Source organism: Durio zibethinus, chromosome 18 (assembly GCF_047325235.1).
Source record: "Durio zibethinus cultivar Kanyao isolate XHJ-2024 chromosome 18, ASM4732523v1, whole genome shotgun sequence".
Classification (NCBI taxonomy): domain Eukaryota; kingdom Viridiplantae; phylum Streptophyta; class Magnoliopsida; order Malvales; family Malvaceae; genus Durio; species Durio zibethinus.
The window spans coordinates 4,000,899-4,019,592 of record NC_143179.1 but is presented as its reverse complement, the minus strand read 5'-3'; the positions used below and the strand labels follow the sequence as shown (position 1 = coordinate 4,019,592).

General features: G+C 26.8%; 1 protein-coding gene across 1 annotated transcript; it reads right to left on the bottom strand.

The window, feature by feature from the left end:
• Positions 1-14,927: 14,927 nt before the first annotated feature.
• LOC149513620 (putative indole-3-pyruvate monooxygenase YUCCA4) lies at positions 14,928-17,783 on the bottom strand. The gene is made up of 4 exons (XM_089746801.1): positions 16,835-17,783; positions 16,508-16,756; positions 16,255-16,377; positions 14,928-15,491 (listed from the first exon to the last, which is right to left on the bottom strand). Exons 1-4 carry the CDS (start codon positions 17,477-17,479, stop codon positions 15,267-15,269), a joined length of 1,242 nt encoding a protein of 413 aa, XP_089602927.1. The 5' UTR covers positions 17,480-17,783; the 3' UTR covers positions 14,928-15,266.
• Between the last annotated feature and the right edge of the window lie 911 nt (positions 17,784-18,694).

Sequence of the window (18,694 nt, the reverse complement as noted above, 5' to 3'; positions counted from 1 at the left end):
TTTTATTTTTTATTTATTAGATTAGGTTTATGTAATATTCTTTTTATTTATGTTTTATTATTTTATTTTCTTTAAATAAAAATAAAAAAAATTCTAAAAAAATATATTTTTAGGGAAAAGTTGAAAGTATCAATTTTCCTTAGAAATAAATTTTCAAAAAATATTTTTGGAGAAAAGTTGAAAGTATCAATTTTCCTCAGAAATAAATTTCAAAAAAAAATATTTTTAGGGAAAAGTTGAAAGTATCAATTTTCCTTAAGAATAAATTTCCAAAAAAATATTTTTAGGGAAAAATTGAAAGTATCAATTTTCCTTAGAAATAAATTTCCAAAAAAAATATTTTTAGGGAAAAGTTGAAAGTATCAATTTTCCTTAAAAGAAAAATAAATTTCCAAAAAAAAAAGTATTTTTGGGGAAAAGTTGAAAGTATCAATTTTCCTTGAGAATCAAAATTTCAAAAAAAATATTTTTGGGGAAAAGTTGAAAGTATCAATTTTCCTTGAAAATCGAAATTTCCAAAAAATATTTTTGGGGAAAAGTTGAAAGTATCAATTTTCCCTAAAAAAAAATCATTCTCTCCTTCCTTTCTATCTTAATTTTGATTTTATTTTTTTCTTTAAATAATCCGACGACGGAGCCTCTGTAAGTGAAACAGTAGTTTTTCTTGCATACTCTTGAGGTGAGGGAATTTTCTCAATTTTCTGCTAAAAGTATTAGAGTCAATTGAGAAAAGTTTCCAATAATTAATTACTTGATAAAATTTTAAGGCTTTTGGATAACACAAATTCAAGCTGGTACCATCTTTTGATGGGCGTTGTGAGGGTGCTATAACCTTCCTCACACGTAATCGAACTCCCGAACCCTGTTCTGGTTAGTAGACCTGAACCTATTCTTTTAGGGGCCCTTAAACTTAGGTGTTCCCTAAAAGGACAGATTCTTTAGGTGGCCAATCGCACCTAGATAAAAAAGATTGGTGGCGACTCCCTTAAGTCAATGTCTAGCGATAGATCCTCGGATCTAGACGTTACGACAGTAAGTAGTTCAAACAAATTATTGATTACCAGTTGCCATTAGGCAATAACTTGGAATCTTTTAACCCAATTTTAATGAAAATGTAGTGATCTTCTGGATTGAGATTATTGTTGTTTGCAAATTGGCACCAACTTCCAAAGAAAGCTTTATTTTTCCCTTCGCATATGTATTAGACCTTCTATTTTTAATTGCTATTTGGAACGAAAAAGATGATGAAGGATAGTTTTTTTAGTAAATGTTTTTTGGCAAATCAGCTTCGAATTTACTGCTCTTAACAAAGTTAGTTATTCATATGTTAAAGATGAGGTTATTGTTTATTACCAAAATGTAAGAGGCTCAGACATTTGTTTTAGTCAGCATGTAATCAAATGTAAGTATGCCATCTTTATTGTTGGAGTTGTTTTCATAATCATATTGTTCTTCATTAAGATCTTTATTGTTATAAAAAATAAAATTTTCATACTGTGAAACTAGGTCGTCTAGGTTGATAACTTCCATGTAAGCATTTGTTGGTTGTTCTCCTTGAGATGAGCTAGCTTAGTTTCAAGCATCACGTAGTGTTAATGCCAAAAAAAAAAAAGATTCAATAGTTGTTGTAAAGTGAGAAGTAAAGAATTAAGAAATGAGAAACCTTTTCTAGTCTGCATTGCATTAACAGTTAGTATAATTTTATTGCAACTAAAAAAGAAAAAATCAAACGTGTTTTTGTTCTGGTTGTATTTAAAATGGCAAAGTCTCCAACTTGAGGCAATGAGCAATAATAAAATTTCTTCAATCATTATAGAAGTGCAAAGTATCACGAATTATAGTCAAGTCAACTTTGAATGTTTGTGGTTCTAAGCCTTTGAAGTAAATTGTTTTGGAGTTTGTAAATCTTACATTTATAGCTGAATAAAATTGATGAAGTAGCTAAACTTTTTTGCAAAATGAAAAATTTGTTAGTTTTTGTAACTATATTGTTATAATTTTTTTTATAGAAAAGACAACATGTATGGACTATGATGTTTCTAATAGATTAATGGAAAAAAAATTTTAATACTATTTTTTTCTTGGATTTTTTTTTCTCAATTTAATTTTTTTTATTTACTATTTGTTTACTACTATAATATACAAATGTAAGCAATTAATCTTTCTTGATTAAATAAATGTAAGAACATAGAATAGAAATAAGCATAGGGAATTTGAGTGAATATCATGGCTATGAAGCAAAGAAATAAACGTTAAGGTTACTTGAAATGGATGCATCAAATTCAAACAAAAAAATGATATTGTGTTCATATATACTATTGGGTTGATAGGATTGTTAGAGAAACAAATAAATTATAATAACAACAAAAGAAAAAAATTGATTATAACAACAATAAAACAAAGAATTGTTGAGAAAAGCAACAATAAAAAATCTTAGTTACCAGACAACAGAACAATGCAATAAAAGAGAATTAACAACAATAAGAGGCCAAACAAACTTGTGAAGAAATCTTGTACCTATTTCAAACAACAATAAGAAATTTGTTATGATAGAACCCTAAATCTTTGTAAAGAAAATTAACAACAAAAATTTATTTGCTTACCATTGAATAGCGAGAAACTATGAATTGAAGCATAATTTTGATGAACTAAGGTGAATTATCGACATATGCCATGTCGGGAAAAGGTGAAATCATTAACATAGCTGGCTGCTGAGGAATGCATAGATGTAGGGTTTTAATGGTTTTATGTTTTGTATCCCAAGAAGATGAAAATGTTGGTTTTCAAATGGGTTTACACAAGTAAAGGGTTTGGGTTTTGTTGGGTTGAGTTGGGTTGAGTTGGGTTTTAGGAAATTTGGTAAGAAAATTTTTTTTAAAACAAATCATAATAGTAATATATTTAAGGCCATTACTTTAGTTTTTTTTTTTTTCATTTTTATTAGTGTATTATTGTGAGAATGAATTTTTACTAATATTAATATAATCATATATTTTTTTATTATGCAAGTAAAATATAATTAAAATAATTATTTCTAGTTATATTGGTTTTATATTTATTAGTTAAATTTAAATACTAAATAAAAGTAAATATTTTATTTGTAGGATAAAATAATTATCTTTTTCTAAAATTTTGAAGAATATGTATAATGTTTTTTGTTGGATTAGTTTATATTTTTACAATCAAATGGTAAATTTGATTATGGAACAAAACATCATTTACTTAAAATATGGTTAAAGTTGGGAAAAAATTATTAATTTTAAAGTTTGTAGTTATAATTTACTATGAATACTTGAGGTAGAAAAAATTTTGTATTTAGTTTAAACTTAATATTATATATTGATACATTTTTGCAAATATTAAAAGAAGTCATGTAAGGAAAATAATTCAACAAAGAGTGCATGTTAAGTAGTAGCTTTTTTTTATAAGCAATTAATTGTAAAAATGATATAGAATTTTTTTTTTCTACAACTAAGTTGCCATCTTTTAACATATAAAAAAAAGGTTTGATGATTTGCACATGTTTTTTAGTATTTACTAAATAGTCACCAAAAAGTTAATAAAAAAATAATAAAATTACACCACAACAAAAATCGACCCCCTAAAGAAAAGCAAAAAAACAAAGCAAAAGAATATAACTGTAATGGTAGTAATAAATATTATTGAGATAATAATGTTTGATGTCTTTTATATATTTTATGGGCAAATATGTTGTTTTTTGCATGTGCAAATGCTGTCAGTATAGGTGTTTCATTAATCTATTCCAGCTTTTGACTTAAATTATGTCGTAAACAAAATAAAATAATATATATAAAAGATTAGAGAAAAGTAACATTGAAGATATGTATAAAGGTTGGAGAAGAGAAACATGGTAGTTAATAAATGAAATTATATGAAAAATGATTTTTTTTATTCAAAATAGTAATTAAGTTGATAATATTATTGTTTCATAAGTTGATGTAATTATTAATGTGTACTTTAGCTAGAAGAATCTATAATAATTTCTTCTGATGTTTCTAGTGAAGTATCAGGTGTAACTTTTTGTTCTGACTCTGGTTTGTCTTTCTGTTCCATAATAGAATGAATAGTAATTGTTGATATGTCATTAACATTGGATATAAAAGACTCATTCTTGCTCATTACAGCAAGGTTTACCATATCTAACAAATTATTTTATTGGAATGTAAAACAATAAGTGACGTACACATAGAGTATTTAATTAAAAAAGCAGAATAATAGATAAAAGTATACGGGCACAGTTTTTGTTGTAGCAGCTTAAAATTTTTTGCTCAAAGATTTGTCTGAAAAAAGTTACATTGCTATCTATTTGCATGTTATAGACTTCTGCACTAGTTATGGAGTTTCAATTGCTGAGAGACCAACATTTGGTTTATTTAGTTTGTGTGGAGTTACTGGTGCTATAACTATAGGTGGGGTGCTAGCTATAGTGTCGAACAAATATGACTCTAGTATAGCAAATTATCAATGTCTTGAAAGGTAGTTTCTATTGAAAATGGTAGAGCTTTTTTCAAGGCCATAACTTTAATGGCTTCAACTATATCTATGGATGATTACGGGTGTTGCTGTAATACCTCAAAAACTATTTATGCAGCAAGGTTTTTAAGATTTTCTCCAAATTAAGTGATTTTAGAGGATTTAGCTTCAAGTTTTTTTTTTTGTCTCATTTTTGAATCATCGCAATCAAATGGTTTGTATACAATGATATCTATCTTGATTGCTCTCAAAGTCAAAACAACATCAAGCATCTTGATTCATTTATCAATAATTTGATTAGCCTTAGAAGCACCAATTTATTCATTAGGCTTAGCTCTAACAATTATGTAAATATAGCACCAGTCAACTTTTCTGTGGATTGACCAAATACTATTAATTGCATTTATATAATGTCATATTCTATAAGAGTTTGCACTTTGACTTTGGAAGATTTGAGAAATAACTTGGTAATTATAGTCTAATTATGGGAAGTAAGATGAAAAAAACAACATTTTACGTTACATATCAGTAAAAACTAACAGCAATAAAAAAATTTTTTAACTATATTACAAGCACCAAAATTTGTTTGCATAAAACTAGAGAGTATTGACATATTCATTGTATACATTTTAAATTCGTCCATTGGTTGGATCAACATCAATAATCTTGGCTTTGATGCTGAAAATAATGTTCTACTAAAAGAATAAATGAATACTACAACTAGCACTTTCATATGTGCTTATTAAATGTAACATATTTTATTAAAGAAACAATTAAAAACCTTGAGCACTTGTTAGATTAATAGCAAACAAATCTACAATTACTACATTTTGCCTAGGTTTTTGCACAAACACATTCTAAGGATGATGTTCTTGCTGTCATACTAGGTCTACATGGATTGGATCAATATCATAACTAATAGAACACGTGTTTGTAAGGAAACAATGTAAAGAACAAATTGATATGTATCTATTGAAAAAATAAAACATGTCATAATTGTTATATTACCGTTCTTTGAATTCTCGTCTCTGCAATATTAAAATCCACATAAAATTTTATCGCTAAATTTGATGCTAAGTAGATTTTTCTTATACGAATATAGTAAAAAACATGTATCTAAATCACCTTTATCAACAATTATTACAAAGGGTCATAAAAATCATAAACATAAGCTCTTGTCTTTAAAAAAAAATAAACCCATATATTTTTTTGACTATCATTCCAACAAAAATAAGCATACAATTCTTTATTTGTTGAACAAAAGCTTCTTCTTTGATTACATATACCATAGGTCCATAAAAAACAATCTTTAAACAATATCCCCTATTTGTCGACAAACATTATTGTTATTAATAACAAAGAATGGCACAGTAAACAAATCATCATGCAAATGTTTCAAATTGTATGCAGGATGTTTTCTAAATGAATAATGAACCTAATATTTTGAATATAAACATCTCGCTTTGCAACATCATCAACTCTGTTATTCAATCAAACTTGCAAGATTGGTGCAATTGACACTAAAACTCTAATGAAATATGATCACAATAATAAGTTAATAGGAAACAAAAGAAAAAAAAAACTACCTTAAGTATAAACATAATCACAAGTGTAACATGTTAAATATTTGTCATGAATGATTTTGTCATTAAGTTTGTCATAAGATACGAAGTTAAAAAAAATGCTCAAGATATGAAGTCAAGTTTTCATATATTTTTTTTAACCTTAGTTGCTCTTGTTAGACAAATATTGAATAATCTAATAATAGCATTGTAGTTATACTTGCAATTCCTACCTTGAAATTAAGTCTTTGAATATAAACAGCCTTTTTTTAAAATCTCATAGTATAATGGTGTATCAAATCCCTTTGTGTAAAAATGTATTGCATTTTTCTACAAAAAAATAACATTTGTACAAAGGAACTGTGAAATGGTTATCCATGGCAATAAAATTACAGATTCTGACAATATTCACAATTTCTGTAAATGGACTTACCTATGCATTAGTTCTCATGAATTCAAGGTTTAGAATATTATCCAATTCTGCAAGATTGACATCTTTCTCAAACCTCACAATTTTGATTTTAATACTTCATACACAATTGGAAGAATAAAGCTCATTGAAAAACTAACAACTTATTGGTAAAAACTTGAAAAAAACAAAGGTTGAGATTAGTATAACCAAAACAAATGAATAGCTTAAACAAATTAGATAATATGTAAGAATTACAAGTAACATAAAAAAAATACAAATGAAACAGGCAGTTAATAAATCACTTTTTTAAACCTAAATTCTTGAAACTTCCTTATAAACAATTTTTTTTTTTTGTTTCATTAGTTGGTTCTTCATTTTCATTATAGATCAAAATCTTAAGACCTTACTTGGATGTTGCTTTTGAAATAGCTATATACATCTAATTATGCATAAAGATAAGTTTAGGTAGGAAAAGTCCAACAATGTTAAGCTTTTGTCATTGACTCTTATTGATAATCATAGTATAACAAAATCTTACATGAAACTATTTTCTATTTAAGACAAAAGACCATTTCTAATGTTTAATAGTAAGAATAATTCTTGGAATGAAAACTTTATCATATGAGTTACAAATAAAATTCTACCTTTAATAACATTATGAGCTAACTAAGTGACCAAAAGTCTAGTATCATTGTATAGACCTAAGTTTTTATTTATATTTTTTAAAAGCATGATAACAATATCAATTTTTAAATTCAATTCATGGTTATGAATCCTAGAGAATTTTAAAGAGTTCAAAAACTTGGTAGGATATAGCAAATCTTGGTTGGCCATTTAATCTGATTCTTTTGAAATATAATCATTGCCTAGATAAGTTTTCATATTGCCTGGAACCAAATCAAGAACATAACAATTGATCAAATCTACACTTTCATTATAAGAAGTAACAATTGCTCTTTGTATCAAATATTCAGGGTTTAAGTAATTGTACTAAAAATTATAGTATACTGTAAAGACCATGCTACCTATGGGATCACCAGTGCAAAGAACTAACAAATCTTATGAAATTTTTATCCGTCTTTTTTTTTTCTTATTCTCACAATTTGTACATCTTATTTTTTTTATCACCTATGTCCAACAACCATTAAGTAATTTTTGCAATTTCAACTCTACTTGTCTCATCTAGATTCTACCTAAAAAGTCTCATGTTTGTCTTTAAATGAAAAATATTGCAATTTGTCATCATATTAGATTGATTTATAGAATCATCAAGATTATTAGTTTTTGTTTCTATTTGAACAACTTACAGTACTTATCTAAAATCTTATCCCAAAACAATGGTCTTACCTTCAAATGATTTTTTCATGGGAACAGAAATATCATTTGTGAACACATCCCTTAAAAATTTGTCCAAAGCCTCAAAACAATTTTTATGAAACATAAGTCTCATCCTAAAGTATCAAACTCATTGAATCAACTAATCAAATTGAGTAACTATTTTTATTCAGCACATTGAACATTCATTAACGTTCAAAAGAATTTTGAATTGAGAATGTGTTGTTTTACCTTTTAGAAGTAGTAAAAAAGCAATGCCAAATGATGCTACTGCTAATATAATTCTCCCTGTACATCTTTTTCTTAAAATGAGAATATTCCACATATATGTTTTTTTAGTTCCTTTATGGCCATAAATAAAAAACATTTGACCTCGATTATCATCAACCAATGATTTGACAAATTCATAAATCTTTAATTGCTTTTCATTCAAAGATGACAATAATTTCAAATTTTACTGTTGAAGTTCAATGAAGTCGTAACTCAATTCCTCATGGATAAGTCTATCATTAATCCCATATAAAGTCTATTTACTTGGTACAGGTAGTTTGTACTCAAATAAATAACTATAATACCTATTCAAAATTTGTTCCAAAGCACTCAACACATTTTTTTTTAATTCATCAAATGAGACAAAACAAATCAAAAGCAAGCTTCAACTTATACTTAAAGTCCTTAGCCATAAATTTTCAATTGTATTCCTACAAAGCAAGAGCATGTCCAACCTAACAAAACATCTGTATAGTTACAAAAAGCTACCTAACTTCTTCAATTGATGCCTAATTAGGTGCTTGAAGCAAAGCATTACTCCATTCTCAATCATTACCCAATAAACCTAATGCACGGCAGGCATCTTGAAATGTAAGATAAATGATCTCATTAATTGTACAAATATTTTCATAATTCCTTGCTCCATTCTTATTGTTTAACAGTATTCTTAAAAAGTACAACTCATTATATGTAGGATGCACACATATAATTCTACCAATCAATTTTTCCTGCTACCTAGGCTACCATTCTTTTTTTTTACAATTCTAAACCCATTTTGTAGGAAAATCTACATATAACAAATGCCTAGCTTCTTTATGAATTTGATTTGCGTACATCTATTGAGTCAATATGATTTTTTGAACATGTGATCTTTAAATAATAGAAGACAAACCTTTTTTATCATTAAAATATAAATTCTACTTATTTGATAAATGAATAGGCAACCTCTACACAGCAAGTTCTCTATGGTGTATACTAAAAGCACCAAGTTTTAAATAGGCTTTATAAGTTACCAAATATCTACAATCTCTATAAGTTTTAACTTTATCAACTTTAATGGGACATTGCTGATCACTTTGATTTTCAAATGACTTAACATTCTCTAAAACAGCTGTTGATCGATTAGAGAATTTATTTATGTACTTAAATAAGCACTTTATTGCTCTAGGTTTGCTATAACCCTCCACATGTTATGAACAAATCAAGATAACCATAAAACTTACAAATAACTATCACATCTTGGTAGTTCTGGAATAAATATCGAGGGTCAACTGTAAAGCTTGTTGGCAATATGACTCATTTACCAATAAAATTAACTTGAAGCTCACCCTTACAACTAAGTCCCTTATATCTTTATACATTTCATATCAAATGGCTTTCTGATTATCCTTTATAAATTGGTGTTGCATTTTATCAACACTTGCATATGCATCCACAATAAACTATTGAAACAACCTACCTTCCCTCAACAAAGTATTACCTGGTCTATTCTGTTTTAGACTATATGCATATAGTATTTGCACATTGTTAGTGTTTTTTGTTTACCCCTCTTTCTTAGAGGAACTGACATATTTAATATCAATATTATAGTCATCATCACCATAAGAAAATAAGAAAAGATATTACAAAGTCATAAAAAAAAGATGAAGGTTACTGATTATTTTCAAACCTTTAGGCCTATGATCAATAATTATATCATACTGCCTATCATGCCCACCTATATCTTCTACTATTATTGCTACAACTTCATGACTAATTGGAGGAATATAAATTCTATCCTTTGTCCCGTTGTCCCTATCAACCTTAACCTCATAAGAATATAATCTAAATCATTGAACTGATCTCTAATCGATTTGAATACTTTAACAATCTCATCATTTGTATCAAGCATCCTAATCAATCAATCCACAACTATAGCATCCACCATTGCACCTTCATTGCCATCTTTAAACATAACTATGTTATTTGAAATTTCATGTTCAGTATCATATATATACATTTGAGCAAACTTAAGATTATAACCAGGTAGTGGAATCAAATACCCTATCTTATGGTGATTTTATCCATAAATCTTAAAAATCTAATAACCTACTCTATTATTGATGCTCCTATCAACCTTGCCTCCAATCGAAGTAAATTAAAACATTGAGTTGTAAACTCTTATGTTATCCCTAAAATCTACGAATCTACGATCACTATCATGGTTAAGAAAATTATCTAACAAATCTAAGGTTTCTCTAAAAGCAAGCAATCGAATATTTTTTTGTTGACAACAAAAAGAAAATGTAAGATTATGTGTTTTTTTTTTTAGAAATATCAACTCTCTCTTCTACCATATTAAAGTATTACAAAAAGGATAAATACATTTAAGACGACTAAAACTGAAAGCAGCAAAATAGGTTTCTAGAAGAATAACAAACAAAATAAACCCAAAAAAAACTTATCAACAAGGCACAAAACAAACCCAATATATTAAATCATAAATTATTAAATTATATCAAATACAACCAAACTTATTTGAATGCTGCATTGATCTCTTCGCTTGCCAAAATAATTCAAATCTCCTTGACTTTTTAAGCCAACTGCCATATTATGCTTTTCTCTTTCACATATTAAAGCAAAAAAATTCATAACCAAACATAAATAAAGCATTTTCATAACAAAAACAACAATTAAAAAAAGAATTAAATGAATAAAAAATTACCAGCATGCTTTGCGAGCATAACATTCAAACCTTCACCATAGCCAAAATAATTTGCTGAATCATCTAATAAAAGCTCAAAATTTTTTTTTATTGATAAATGAGTAATTGAATCTTTTAAAATAAGAGACTTAGATGATTCAACCATAACTATCTCTAATCCCTAGTAATACCAACCATTGAATGCAATGATATATGAGATAAATATCGGTTTTCACCACTACAATAAGAAAAAATCACTTGAAACAACACTGGCATATCCCATTAAATCATTAACTAGAATTAAAGGTCTTCTTCTACTAACGTGTGTATCATTATATCTTATAATGCCCCTACCTTTACACTAATTAACAGCTTTATCATCCAAACATCCATCAATAACAGATTGAGAAAATGTATCCAAAGAAACAGCATATGATTTTCTCAACTTATTAGACCTTAATCTTTTCAATCGCTTAATCATATTCTCTTTTACTTGTTTAATAAGATCCTAACTAAAATCTACTATTCAATAGATCAAAATAATAACTAATGCATACATAAAACAAAAATAACAAAAAAATACAATAATTTGCAAGAACAAATGAAGATATCAAAGAACAGAAGAAAATAATAACAAACACTAAAAAAAAATAAAGAGAAGTAACCAAAAACTAACAAAAAATAATATAACACCATAAGCAAATAAAGGGAAAAAATAATAATAACAGAACAATACATTAACAATTAACTCACTTCAAATTGAATTAGGCAACAACGTTTAACAAATCTTATCAAAGAAGAAAAAAAATGCTACCGCACTAAAACTCCTTTCAAACAATAAAAAAAAATAATTTCATTCAAACAATGATTTTCAGACATGTTTTTTCTAACATGTTGATAAAATAATCACCATTACTAAAATTTACTCCACAATTTTTACCCAACAAAATTATAAACAAATAATGAATTTTACAATTCAACTTAATATAAACAAATTTTAAAACAAACTCACCTAATATCAAAACAACACAAAACCTTTAATAACTTTTACAAAAAAAAAAAAAAAGCAAAATACTTATAAATTAAAGAAAGATTTTTCCTAACATCATTCAAAAAACGTTAACCTTTCTGATTTATTAATCATATTTTCTTTTATCTAATTAACAGCATCAAAGACTAGCAATAAATGTAGAGATGAAAAAAAATAACAAAAAAAAAACACAACTTGTAACAAAAAATAAAGATAAAGCATAATGTTTATCAAATTAAAGAAAGACTCTTCCCAACAACATGTAAAAACTTTAACCTTTTTAATATTCTTCCCTATCTAATTAACAGCATCCATGACTTGCAGCAAATGTAGAGACAAAAACAAAACAATAAAAAAATAGCACAACAACTTGTAACAACAAATGAAGACATTAAAAAATAAAAGAAAATAATCACAAAGACTCAAAAACAACAAAAAAAATAGCATAACAACTTCCATTAACAAATAAAGATAAAGCAAAATACTTATCAAATTAAAGAAAGACTATTTTCAATAACTTACAAAAAATCTTAACATTTTTTATCTATTGATCCTATTTTCCCTTGCCTAATTAACAACATCCAATACTTGCAGCAAATGTAGAGAAGAAAAAATAACAAAAAACAACACAACAACTTATAGTAACAAATAAAACAATACACAATAGCACAGCCAAATAAAGAAAAAAAAATTACAGTGACAAAACAAAACCTTAATAGTTAACTCACTTCAAACTAAAATAAGTAGTGACATTCAACAAATCTTGGGAAAGAAGAAAAAATATATATAATGTTATACCAAAACTCTTCTCAACCAATATAAAACAAAAATAATTCCATTCAAATAATAAATCACACACATATCCTGTTTAACATTTCCACTAAATAATCATTATTACTAAAATTTACTTCATAATTTTTACCCAAAAGACTATAAATGCATTATGGATTTTATAATTCAATTAAACATAAACAAATCTTAAACCGAACTTACCTTAGATCAAACTAACAATAAACCTCCGACAATTCTTACATAAATAATTTCTACATAAAAAACTCTTCTAAAAAACATGCAAGAAAAAAAACCCCTTCTAAAGAATTTTCTATTAAATATATAGACATAACCCAAACAAAAAATAGAGAATGAAAAAGAAATAAAAAATTTGGAACTAATTTAAGAAAAATGACCGAAAATTAAAAACCTAAAAAATTTCTCACCAATTAAAGAGAAACACATTGATTGAAAAAAAATGAAATTTCTTAACAATCAAAGAACATCAAACCTCTATAAATTGAAAAAAAAAATTAAACAGAGATAAACTTTATTCAACTATAAATGTGAAAAAAAATGCTAATAAAAATCAAACAAAACCCATAATGTCTCAAAAAAAATAAAAAATAAATCTAACCACCAAAAGATCAAACACAAAAGAAAAACTGAAGCAGAGAAAAACCTCAAACCCAAAGACAAAGAATCAAGCTTAAAAACAAAAAAAAAAATGGGAAAGAAAAAAAATGATGGAGAAATAACAATGAAGCTTGCACAGACTTGACACCACTATTCTATATTTTGCGCCACTTTCTTTCTTTCATTTCAAATCTCATTTAATATTAGCTTAGCCATCAAAACAAAATTCTAGAAACAACAAACACAAAGCATAAAAAATAAAAAAAAAATGAAACAGATGTCATGCTAGATAGTCAATAAAACAAAGCAAAGAAAACTTCTACAAAAGGGAGAAAAATCATGAGAAAAAAAAATGAAGCTCGGACATGTATAAATCTGAAGATTCTTCATGATCCTTTTAATATGTAGTTGTATAGATTATAAACTTTTGTGTTGCAACATGCACTAAAACTAATTGTTCAACAAATAGATGTCTTTTTTTTCTTTTAGATTTCAAAGTTAATGGTATTTTCTAATAACAATTAATGATACATACATGTGTTTATATATGTTTATTTCAATAAAAAAATAGTTTTTTTAAACCTTTAACATTCATCTTGAATCTTTATATTGTAAATAACTCATCAATGATTAATAGTTTAATAGTGAGTGAATTAATTTTAAAGATTGATAATTATTTTATAAAGAATTTGAACTATAGTCATTGAAACTAAAAATCCAACACTTTATCAATAATTACAAAACTATCGCCATAGATGTTTTTCTTTAATTTACATTTAGTATATATGTGAGAAAGGTTCAATAGAGAGGAAAAGAATCCAATAACTAAAATGAAAGGTATTATCTAGATCTATAAATTTATTTATTTGTATCATATAAAATATTAACAATTCGTGTATTTGTGTTATATTTTACATGAAAATTACATGTCTTAATTCATGTCGACATAAAAATATAAAATATATGTTTTTAATTTTATCAGCCCATATATAATTTTTGTTAAAATTTTAAATTATATCATTTTTGTATTTTTTTCATATCGTTTTCATATCATATTATCATATAATATTTTAAATAGGTTAAATACTATCTAAAGCCTAATGTAATTAAAGTTATAGCAAGAAAGTATAAGCCTATCCTTTATCTGATTAATAATGACATTTTTAGGTTTAATAATAAATTAATAGTAATGACTTTAGAGAGAACCTTTTTTTTTTACTTTTACTTTGTTCGCATGCTTTTGGACAGCATGTTATTAATAATAATGGTTATTAGAATAGAATACAATATACAAACAAAAAAAGGTTTTTGATTGTTCCCTTGCAAGGACATTATATGTGGATGTGTTATTAGTAATCATATTAGAATAAAATGTTAATTATATTTTTTATACTTGAGCTTTAAAAAATATATAAATTAGTACTTGAAGAAATAAAATATATAATTTGCATTATGAACTTTCAAATTATTGATTTAAAAATTAATCAACTAAATTTAATGCAATCGATTTGATTAATTTTTTCAATTAATAAAATAATAAAATTGTCTAATCCAAATGTTAAGCAAAAATAAAATATTTCGGCTAACTGAATATTGTTTCTCACAAAATCAACCAGTACATTTCATTATATGTATATTTCAGTTATTTATTTGATTAATTTGATTAATTCAATTTTTAAATTAAATTAATCCAAAATTAAAATTCATCTAAAATTATTTTAAAAAATCAATCAATGATCAATCAATTACCAATAAATGAATTAAATTAATTCGGTTGATTAATTTGATAAAAGCTGAATTTTGAACATCTCTAAACATTATTAGGTTTCAAGGACAACTTTTTCAATAAATTTTTAAAGTAAATAGATTCTATTTATGAAATAAATTTTTACAAAGTTAACAAACTTACCTCGTCACAATAACTCATTAGAGGTAAAAGATGGATGCAAATTGGTGTATTTACAATGTTCTAAAGGAGGGGCCAAAAAACCAAAATTAAAAAAAAAAAAAATTACCCTCGGTAAATTCCCATTTAATGAAAATTGTTTTCTTTTGTTTTCTTTTATTTTGGAATTACGTTTCCTTGAGCAGGATAACATGGGAATTACAAATGTTACTGTTACAGTCATTGATTGTCTTCCACTGTTCAGCAATGTCTGTAGCAATCTTAACGGCGTCAGAAGCCGTTCCTAACAGCCCCCTTCTTGTAAACCCAACTGTGTACAGTCCCTTCTCTGCTTTCCATCCGTTTGGAAACGGCGTTTTTGGCATGCCATCTATGGTGAAAAAATCACACCCCTGTATTTTCCAACAAGGGCAAAAAAAGTTACTACTACTACTAATAAACATAAGACTAAAATATTAAAAAAAATTCTTAAACTATTTTGCTTTTTTAAAATAAATCTGTCTATTATTATCCTCAAATAAGTCTTTAAAATTTAATTTATATCTTTGTAAATTTTTATTTTAAATAAAATATTAGTTTATGTTAATGTTGATTTGGATACAATTTAAATATTAAAAATTTATTCGAATGTAAATGTAAATTAAAGATTAAGAATATATCTAAAAACAATAAAAATATAGAAATTTATTTAAATGAAATGATAAAATTTAAAGAATTTTCTGTTATTTTAGCCTAAAAACAACTGTTCAAAAAAAAAAAGAGTAGAAAAAGTTGTGAAAAAAATCACAACAACCAGAACCCATTTTCTGAATTGATCTCTTCTCGAGAAAAAGGCAATTGAGGGAATTTTCTAGGTTTACTTTTTCTTGGTTTAGGCAATCAATCCTAAAAAAAACACACAATATTTCATGATAGTTACACATCAAGAAAGCCCCACAGAGGATTTAATTCCTCCCACCCTTTTGATATATTTTAAAGAAAAAAGTGGAATAAGCACCAAACTAAATCAAACTGATTTTGTGCTTTTCTGCATGAAGAAAAGGAGAGATTTATAAACTTATGGCCTCAATGCAGGTCTCCAAGGCAGAAAGCGATGTGTGATTCACAATATGGTAGAAGTAAAAACTAAACAAAATGTAACAGCTCATTGCTTACCTTGAGCCAATTAGGCACATTGCTTTTGTACCCAGTTGCCAAGATTATTGAATCAATCTCCTTTTCTTGTCCATCCATGAACTTTGCTCCATTTTTTGTTATCTCTTTCACACCTTCCATCACCTGAAACACCTAACAACATCAACTAAAGCGCCTAAAGATATTGCCAAAAAACAAAAAAAGGAAGAAGAAGAAGAAGAAGGTTACATGTGATTGAACATGATTGGGGGTCTATTTGGTTAGTTTGGATTACCTTAATTTTACCAGATTTTATATGTGACAGTGCACCCACGTCTAGCACCGGAGTCTTTCCGGTGACATTCTTGAGCTCAATCGGACCAGTTTTTGGCCGCCGAAGGCCTAATTTGTCTGTGTTGCCTAAGGTGAAGTTGGCTACCAGCAACAGGAATTTATCAACTAGCCTTAAAGGGAACCATTTTAGAAGTGCTGTGGCTATACCAAATGTTGAGAAACCAAACATCTCCCTAGGTAATACATGCACCTGTTAAAAAAATTCAAACAGATTATGATATGAGCAACAATGAAAAACAATCCAAACTGTGAAATTAAATGAACTTACTGTGTTTCTAACAACCATATGAGGGATTGCATTGTATCGACAAAGGTCCAAGCTTACTTCCATCCCAGAATTGCCACATCCAATAACCAGAACTCTTTGGTTTTTAAACTCAGAACCAGACTTGTACAAATTGGTATGAACAACAGGACCATTGAACTTGTCGATCCCAGAAATGTCTGGTATTACAGGCTCAGCATTTTCACCAGTAGCAACAATAAGCCACCTTGAAATGTACTCACAGTCTTGAGTTTTAACCCTCCAAAACCCCAAAACATGATCAAACTCTGCGCTATGCACAGTTTGCTTGAACCTAGGTTTGATTGAAAAATGTGAAGCATAGGATTCAAGGTAAGACATGAACTGGTTCTTGGTTGGGTACTTTAGGAAATTCTCAGGGAAACCAAGGAGTGGTAATTCACAAAACTGTTTGGGGAGATGGAGTTTAAGACGATCGTAGGTTCGATACTGCCATAGAGAAGCAATGCAGTCGCTTTTCTCAAGAATAAGAGAAGGGACACCTTGCTTAGTAAGGCAAGCTGATGTTGCTAGACCGGATGGTCCTGAACCTACAATGATTGGCCCACGAACCCAAACACACTTTGCTTCGTAACAATGATGTTCTTTTTGATCTTTGCAAGAACTCATGTTGGAAAATCCCAAGATGAGAGAAAAGGATAGTGAAAGAAAGCTTAAAAAGAAAAAGAGAAAAACCTCTGTAGTTTTCTTTTTGGTTCCCCTGTTATTTTCACACTGGTTTCTTTTTACCCCCTCGTCTTCTCTCTTAATTTTTGCTTCTTGAGAAAAATCTTATGTGGATGAGGTGGGATTTCAAAGAGAATGGAAAGCAAGAGTCAATGGGGAGAGAAAACCAAGACGTGGGGAGTGATAACTGAGTCGAAGCGTTTTTAATGTAGGCGTGAAGGATAAGGAAAAGGATTTGTTCTGCACTCAATTGCGTTCGTTGTGTAGAGGAAAGATAAAAAGCGATTAGTGTTCGTCATTAATTGGTCGTTTTCAATTGATTTGGTTTTAGAAAGGATAATTCCTCATTTGACTTTTAATTATTGTAAATTTTTTAATGTAGTATTTAAACTTAAAAATTTTCAATCAAAGATTTAAATTTTATTTTTCTATATTAAGTTATCTCAATCTTTTAATATCAGTATAATAATATTAATATAATACGTAAATATTGATGAAAATAACTCGTGATTATCATCGATAACTTTTAAAAAATAAAAAATAAAAACCTTTTTTTTTAAATTTTGTTTTAAAATTTTTTTTAATATTTTAAAAAATGACATGTTACAGTTACATCTCAAATTATATGACAATCATGTTATTTATGTATTATCTACGTTAGCATTTAAATACCATATCAATATTATTGTAATAATGTTAAGAAGTTAAAGTAATTTAATACACGAAAATAAAGTTTAGATACTTAATTAATTTTTTTTAATTTAGGCATCATATTAAAAAAAATACAATAATTTATAGGCCAAATAAAGTATTATCCCTTTTAAAAATCAAAATTCAATTTAAACTATCTTTCTTAAAAAATAATCGAAATTGATTGATTTATTTTTAATAATTAACATAATCGGTTCAATTAAAAAATCTGACTTTTTATGATTGGATTGCCACTAATTTTGAATAATAATTTTATAACAATTTTTACCCAATAAAACTTACATTATAATTTTGTCACCCATATCATATTTATCATTCTTAAAAATATAAATAAAAATATATTTTATATATTTTTATATTATATATAATATATTTAAAATTTTATTAAATCGATTGATTTAATTATTAATTTCAAAAATAAAAAATCAATCAAATTAGCAAACTAAA